This window comes from Panicum hallii, chromosome 4 (genome assembly GCF_002211085.1).
Source record: "Panicum hallii strain FIL2 chromosome 4, PHallii_v3.1, whole genome shotgun sequence".
NCBI lineage: Eukaryota > Viridiplantae > Streptophyta > Magnoliopsida > Poales > Poaceae > Panicum > Panicum hallii.
In genome coordinates, this window is record NC_038045.1 from 41,615,246 (window position 1) to 41,623,663 (window position 8,418).

Consider the following 8,418-nt stretch of genomic DNA (forward strand, 5'->3'; position numbering starts at 1 on the left):
GATTTGTGTCGTCTTACTGCCGGTGGTGAGTAATCTCCAAGGTGTATCGTGTATGTTAGCTATATGTCGGGTCATTATCCTGTATCAATAATCAGCATCGAATTGAGTTGCGTGCGAGATCACTCAAGTTCTTGTAGTCGGCAAATCATAAGCTAGAACATGAGAAACCTTGTGTGAGCTCATCTAGTATCAAAATTGAACGAGCCATCTGCCACAGCCCTCACCACAGGTCATAATCCCAGTATATAAAGTCTCCCAAGAACAATGACATCCTACTTGATGCATCAGCTTAAACATAATTAGAATAGCCTAAAGCTTTGATAGAAAAAAGCAAGAAGTTTAACAACAGCAAGCTACAGAAGAATGCATTCATAAACAAACCATAGAAGCAAAATGTATCTGGCGTCAAGCTCATTCCATGTGTCGGGCTTCAATAAAATGGGTATGTGTAGATTGTTTGGAACAACAATAGTCGTAGGCTAAAAGACAATTGTGTCAAGCATGGTTCCTAGGTCTGAGCTATGTTTGACGACATCAAATTTGACACATGCTCTTCCAAATGCTTCTTTGCATCCTGCCGACCGGCATTCACTCTGGCAAGTTTCTCGTGGCAGCTCATCCTCCTCTTGCACTGCCTTGTTGTACTTGATGGCTAGGTTCAGCATTTCCTGGACAAGAGAGGAGACATTGTGGATAATAAGCAAAAAAATTACAATCAAGTCTGAAGCACCAACAGAAGAAAAACTATCTCCATACAACTGATGGAAGCTGCTATACACACATGGACATTATGCTCGTTGGTTTTCGAGTGTGTCAAACTTCTTCAAAATTAGTCCATCAGTCCATTTCTTTTTGTGCAAGTTCAACAACATTTTCACCTCAAGCTCGTTTTTCCTGTAATTGATTGCAATTGAGTAGTAGTGTCTGTTCAGCCCATGGATAAGAGCCTGAAAACAACACAAATATGATCAAATTATTTATAAGAAAGGAACAAATCAAATTCATATTAACCCTATATTATTTATATTTACCTGGAAAGATGGCTTATTTAGGTGCCCAACATTTGATGTCGTCTGCTGTGGCTCCTGGCCAAGCATCATGGTTTGAGGATTAATGAGGCGGAATGCATCAATAACCACCTTCCCCTTCATACTCTGGATGGGATCTATCACAGCAGCAACAGCCCTGGGATTCAAAGCTTCAAAACTCTGCACATTTATATGGAAAATTTTAGGCACTGAGTACTTTGGTGCGAGGGAAATTGCAAAGTGTATTGTTCAGCACTATGCAAACTTATCATATCATTAGCTATGAATTCCTATCTCCAGATCATGGAGATGGAATAAGATGTAAACAAAGTATGCAAGAAGTACAAAAGCTAGTTAATAGAAGAAACAGTCGAGTTGAGATCATATTAGCCCATGCCCCAGTTTTTTCTTTAAAGAAAACATGTATAGCACACAGAGAATGCTACTTAATGACAACAGCATCCAGTGACAACTTTCGAAGACATGGAACCTTCACAATGAAGGTAGTGAAATTGAAACGATAAGAAAATAGAAGCAAAAGAAAAGCTACTACCTCCAGTTGATCAATTAGTTTATTATATCTATATTTATTAAAGGACACAATCTATCAGTATTTAATGAAATGGCATAAAGTAGAGTGGGACTACAGCAGTTATCTCATTTTGTCAGAGTATAAGCGAAAAGACAACCCCCCCCCCCCCCCTCCCTCCTGCATAGAAGAAAGGTGGCATATGCATAGACCTGTTGAGTCTTTATATCAACTCCAGAGAGCCAGCAACCGAAGCCAGGATGTGAGTGATACCAGCCTACAACCATTTCTGGTCTGTAAAAGGTAAAAAGAAAATGTCAACATAATTGTTTCCTACTTCCTATAGAACAACTGAATAAAAGCAACAATATTGAGTAAATTGACCAAAGAGAAAAAATCATTTATGTAGATATGGCCAGCATGGTCGTTCAAAATTTATGATATATAAGATGTTGGACCTATATGGCTCTATTTGCCACAACACCCTCCCCCAGTTTGCGTAATTAAAAAAGTTAGGTGTGCAATTGATGTATCAAGAAAGTTGGTGAGAAATTTAGCTGGTTATAATAATTCTAAAACTCAAGCAGGTTACAACATAACAGACCTTCCATTTAAAAGTTACAAAGTAAGAATGGATGAGAAGCCAACTTCCAAAAAGTATTAGCAAATAACTTCCTTTAGGCCCGTATGTGCAAGCAACTTCGAATGAACAAAAAGATCTGTTATGTTTACAAGGCATTTTTCTGATTATTTCATAAATCTATTTATGCATTTTAACAATATGGGGAAAAAACTAAAGATGTGACCACAAATAATGTGTACCAAGAAAATCTCTGCAGGGGTATACATTTTAACAACATTATGAAACACATTAACATAATGGCTAAATCCATTCAGGCCATTGCAATTTTCAGTCAATTAATCCTTAACATAGAAGCAACATTGTATATTTCATAACCCATTAACTCTAGTGAAGCTCTGGGGTGAAGATTTTGAAGGATTATGATCAGAAAAAACATTGACTTCTACAACGCTATAACTATCTCTGAATCATTTATTCAGAAGGTCAATCATGATTGAAACCATATAATTTGTAGGCATCATCATTGTTAAATAGCCTGGTAGGATTAGCTTGTAATGAACAAAATTACATGTTTGAACGAGACATCAAGATATATACATCAGAAACAAATGAATTCAGTAAGTTGTCAATTTCCATTGTGCTAAGCAACAACCAAAGTAAAATCATTCCTTGTTATCGAAAAAAAGTAACATCATTCCTTTTGGGCCTATTTAGTATGAGAATTTACTGCTGCCTAAAGAAATTCAGAACTTGTACATGCCAAATAACTATGAATAATGACATTGCCCATGCCAATTGTTATCCTGAAAATTTTTCCTATCCTCCTTATAATCCTTATAAGGAGCTACAATACATGTGATACTTTCAAAATTATTATGCACTACCAGCAAAACAACCTTGCATTAATCCAAATAGACGCATATCTGAATCTTGGTGCAGTCCAAGCGCATGGTCCTACCCAATTTTATCGACTAATTTAAGCAAAGCATACACTGCAGATCCATTCAGAATTTGGGGTCGTGATCGAACGGAACACTAACCAGCGGCACGCGTCGGGTTTCTTCAGAGTTGAAATCCAGTCTGGACACAGGGAGATGCAGTGTTGGCACACGGGTGGACGCGGCGGTGGCGGCGGCTCGAGCACACGGGGGTGGAGGAGACCGGTGTGCAGGCGATGCGGTGGCGGCTGAGCCTCGTGTGGACCCGCGCGAAGCTGGCGAGCGAGAGGGAGGTCGATGGTCCCGCAAATTGAAGGCGCGCAGGCGGGGCGGCGCTCGCAGCCGTCGGGGAGGCCGGAGGCATCCACGAACCATCGGGGAGGCCTACGGCGCCGCAAGTCCAAGCCGAGAAGGCGGGGACGGCGCCCGCGCCCGCCGGGGAGGATGACGGCGCCGCAAATTGAAGGCGAGCATGTGGGGGCGGCGCTCGCGCCCGATGGGAAGGCCGGAGGCGTCCGCGATCGAGTGGGGGTAGGTTTCGTGTGAGGGGGAGACTCGGGCGAGGGAGGCATCGCCCAACGGAGGCATCGCCCAACGGGGAGTCTGGACGACCGAGCCAAACCATCGGTGAACTGGTGGCGGATCGCGAGGGGGCGGGTGTCGGAGCGGAGCAGGGGAGGTGGAGAGCGCCGGACCATCGCGAGCAGGAGGGTATCGGGGCGGGAGAGATGGGAACCGTCAGGAGCGTGGAGTGTGGGAGGCGCGGGTTGGGAGGCGTGCGTTTTTCTTTTGGGGGGCAGGGGTGGCGGGGAGGCAGAACCACGGAGGTGGCAGACCTACGGGATTGGTAAAGAGACTTCCTTCTTTTTATTTGTGGTATAGATTCAAAAAAGAAAATGTCTCCTTTCTGCCTATTCATGCATGCGTGGATGGTTTTGGTCGAGTTGTTGTCCCGACGCGTACGTAGCACGTGCTCAACGAATTGCCTGAGCAGCCAGTTCTTTACTCTGGGTTGACTGGGAGAAAGCTGTCCTGTCGCCAGGCAGAAAATATATAGATCGGCCGGCCGAAATGCATTTCACTTTGGCCACTTCTATGGAATGAGCTATTAGCCTATTAAACCTCATGTTTCTCCTTCGGGTCTTTGATTTCCAGCTTGTTTTCTGTGGTGCATTCAAGTGCTTCCTTTAAATCATTTCTGTGTTTTGAATTCTTATAGATCCTATCTAGCTGCTCCAATACAATCAGTCCATCAAGAATTTAACTGCTTATCCTTTATAATAGATATAGATATAGATATAGAAAACTACATGATTCGAACCTGACTAGTGACTATTGAGCGCACCATTTGGTGGTACATGCCAACTATTCCTTGGCTGGAGCATCGTAAAGTCAAAGTGTCAACTGCTGTCTTTAAGATTAGAATATCCTTTGTGCAGACATTTTATGATTATTTACAACAGTTGACATAATGACATGTACAGACTCTAGAACCATTTACAAGATCTGATAGCATAACCCATGCATCGAAGCATATAATTTTTTTTAAAAAACCATGAACTCGGAAGAAACAGAGACTTGACCGATTATTTTCTATTTCACAATTTGAAGAAATGTCCGGATACTTCGGAGAGAAGTGCTGAAACCAAACTTGACCAATCAAACCTCAACCAAAAGTAGATGGAAGGAATTTCCAAGGTTTGTAGGCTTGTTTCTACCCCTTTGCTTCCACTACCTGCAGTCAAAAACTTTTGAACAAGTAGATCGAGAGCAAACCCTAGAATTTTAGCAACAAGAATTTCAACAAATTACAAAGTAAAAGCACTGAGACACAAGGATTTTTTCCCCGAAGTTCAGTTCAGTTTTGCATAGGGAACCTACGTCTCCGTTGAGGCACCCAAAGAGAATATTTACTTCTTGAGCTATGAAGCCTCCTCTTAGCAGCCCCAAGGTTGCTAAAGTCACTAGAATGTGAAGGTTGTACAAATTTCCCGGGGCACACCACAAGCTTGGGTGCTCGACGGGCAATGCTTAGCCGGCTAGGAACTTGAAGCTCCAAGAGTTACAAATACGAAACCTACCGGCTTGACGAAAAACGAGGTGCTCAAGAGATGGGAAATCAGCTCACTAGCACTCTCACTTGCTCTCCCCTCAATTTTCCTTCAATCCCCTCACCAAATCTTGCTTGGAAGTCAAAGTAGGGAGTTAGGAAGGATCTTGAAAGCTCAGTGAAGAGGCAGGTGAGTTTTGGTTGGAGAGGGGTAAATGAAGGAGGTGGAGGGATATTTATACCTCTTCAATCCAAAACTAGTCATTACAGAGTTATGTTTTGGAGACTCCGAAGAATTCTTCGGAGACTCTGGACTACTCCTCCAGAGACTGAGGAGATGCGCAGAGACTCCGCACATGGCCTGACTCCGGACACTCCGTAGAAATCCCTCATCCGGAGACTCCGGAAAATTCTCCGGAAACTTTGGACTTTTCTGCAGAAACACACTCTAAAGATATTCCAAGTGATGTGTGAGTGCAAAGGTGTCTCTCATAAGTTTGTTAGATCATGTTGAGCACCTTATTCTATGCAAAGCGAGTATATTTCATATCTCTCTTGGTAGTACGATATTCCTATACTCCATTTCAAAATATCAACAAATTAAGTCCTCATGATTCTTTACTTTGCAACTTTCATTTCCTTTATGGTAGTCATCTCCTTATATTAATACATCTACCACCTGTAGTACCTGCTCATCATTCTCATAGACAATATTACTTCCACAAGCGTATGTCATTAATCAACCAAAACCCACTAAGCTGGCCTAGATGTTCTTTCATGCCCCACGCGCCCACTCCACCGCAGTTGACGTAAGGCCCTAGCACTGATGTCAGCACTATTATGTGCTGACGTCAGTTTTTTATTTCTTTTTTTAAAATTTTTGTAAGTATGTGTCAGACCCGAGGCTACGGGACTGTGTACATAACGTAGTTTAAACAGGATTAGGAGATAAAGCCTATCTTATCTCTTATTTATGTTGTTTTCTACTCGTATGAGTAGGAGATAAAGCTAGTCGGTACAGAAGGAAAATACTCGAGTTGTATTCGGGTACGATTCCTTGGCTAGTATTGGACTAGGATTCATGTAACCCTATCCTCCCGGATATATAAGGGGGGGGGGGCAGGGACCCATTCAAAACATAACAACATCAACACCCAAGGCAATACAACCATCATACACGACGTAGGGTATTACGCACCTCGCGGACCGAACCTGTCTAAGTTTTGTGTTCCTTGCACTTTCGAGTTCCTGATCTTGGTGTCTCCTCACCTAAACTTACCACCTTGGGTATACCCCTCGGTGGGCAGCCGGTAAAATACCGACAGCTGGCGCGCCAGGTAGGGGAGCGCATCGAAGATCCACCAGAGAACTAGATGATATCTTTCCAGTTCACCAGGTTAGTACCTTCTCAGGGTATGACATTTGTTTTTGGCTCGTGGGTCTGCATCGCAGATGGTGCGGGCAGTTTCCGGCGATTCCTCGTTGACATGAAGCCAAAAACTCCTGCGACGGGTTCTCATAGCGACCTCGACAAGTTCGTTGATAATCTTGACAGCTTGTCAATCCATGGATCCGCTACAAGGACCGAGGAGGAGTCTGCTTCCGGCGCGACTTCATCCAGCGCTGCAACAACCTTCCTTAGATTGGACTTGTTCCAATCTAAGGACTCGCGTAGCCGATCACGACTCGGTCTATGCAATTTGGCCACTGATCTCCAGGAGGCCGACATCTCCGAGTCCTTCTCCACATTGGAGAAGGACTTGGGTTCTCTACTCCAACTCAGAAAGCCCGAAGCCACCGCACATCGGGGGGCTTCGGGTTGTTCTGGTGCCGATGGTCTGGTGATCACCTCTACTCCGGAGGGGCATTTTGTGCATTGGAAGGGCATGGAACTTTCCAATCTACTCAAGGCCGAGGACTGACTTGTGGCACACCTCGAGCCCTTGCCTTTTTAGGAAGGCAGGCCATTAGCCACCGTGGCAGAGGAGTCGACCGAGCTAGTCGACGCGAGTTCCGATGAGCTCATCTCACGCTAGGTGCTGATGGCGGAAGAAGGCGACGATGATGGCGACTTGCCCATCGTCGACTTTAATGCGGTATCTGAAGATGAGGCCACAGCCAACGCCGGCGACGAAAATGACACCGATCGTGAGGCACGGAGGACCAGGAACAGAGCTCACGCAGCCTACCGAAGGAGGGTCAATGAGCGCATGCGATCTATGCATCGCGAGCTTGATGCCGAATTCGCTGCCGTAAGCGAGCGGGGCTTCAGGACTCCGGTGGCCAACATCGCCAGGGTTACGGCTATACTCGAGCGCAGAAACGATCCAAACGTGCGTCAAGCACTTCGCTACGCTCAGAGGGCTTGGGTTCAGCTTGATCAACAAAACCCGGCGTCTACCCTCAGGGAGGAGCGTGTGGGCGAGAGCCGAAGCCAGGTTCATACTTGAACGGCAGGCGGCCGTCCCTGACCTCAGCGCAGCAACAACGACAACGCTCGCAGGAGTCAGGCCCCTGGCGGGAGGCAGCAGCCACCTTCACGGGGTAACCCGCAGCAGGTCAATCATCGGCCTCCTCCAGAAGACCTGCGCCAGCGAATCAATGAAGGACGCGATGCGTGGTCCATAATCGATTTCAGGCGCAGAGAGCACGAAGTAGTCGAGACAGAAGGTACTGACTGTAACGACCGTTTTTCAGCTTTCTCCATACGGTTTAGCAGTTACAAGTACCTTGAGAGCTTCAAGCCAATCGGCATCACCAAGTATGATGGCAAGCAAACTCCTCAGCAATAGAGAGAGAAAGCCAGTCTAAGCAGAAGGATGAGATGGGGAGTTATAGTAGTCAGCTGGTTCTCTGTCTTCATGAGGAACTTTAAAGCAATACTTTGAAGAGGCGGGTTCACTCGGAGCTTTGGCAACCACTATAGGAGGTGTGATGTACATGCACTCATTTCAAGGGCTTAGCTTAAGTGAAAGACGGATACCAATGAAAAGCCAAGAAGTCAAAGCTGAGAAAGAGTGACTCGCATGAGTCAACACTTCCTAGGAACTCGGCAAAATGACCCCGTAACTTCGGGAGAAGGGGTGCTCTCCTATATTTTGATTAGGAAAGCGGCACATACCAGGGGGTAGCGACTGTTTATTAAAAACACAGGACTCTGCCAAGTTGCACCCCCGAAGGGGCCCTTTCCAGTATAGCGTCGCGTCGGTCACTGTCGCAGGACGGATGAACTTTCGGTGGCAAGGGAGATATTAGCAACCCCTTTTAGTTAGATGCAGAGGAATGCATTT

At 45.3% G+C, this 8,418-nt stretch overlaps 1 protein-coding gene across 1 annotated transcript; it reads right to left on the minus strand.

Annotated features, from left to right (window-relative positions):
• Positions 1-400: 400 nt before the first annotated feature.
• On the minus strand, positions 401-3,824 carry LOC112889877 (26S proteasome non-ATPase regulatory subunit 14 homolog). Its single transcript, XM_025956658.1, has 5 exons — positions 3,181-3,824; positions 1,770-1,851; positions 1,032-1,208; positions 879-947; positions 401-668 (listed from the first exon to the last, which is right to left on the minus strand). The coding sequence occupies exons 2-5, from the start codon at positions 1,842-1,844 to the stop codon at positions 480-482; spliced, it is 510 nt and encodes a 169-aa protein (XP_025812443.1). The 5' UTR covers positions 1,845-1,851; positions 3,181-3,824; the 3' UTR covers positions 401-479.
• Positions 3,825-8,418: the final 4,594 nt, after the last annotated feature.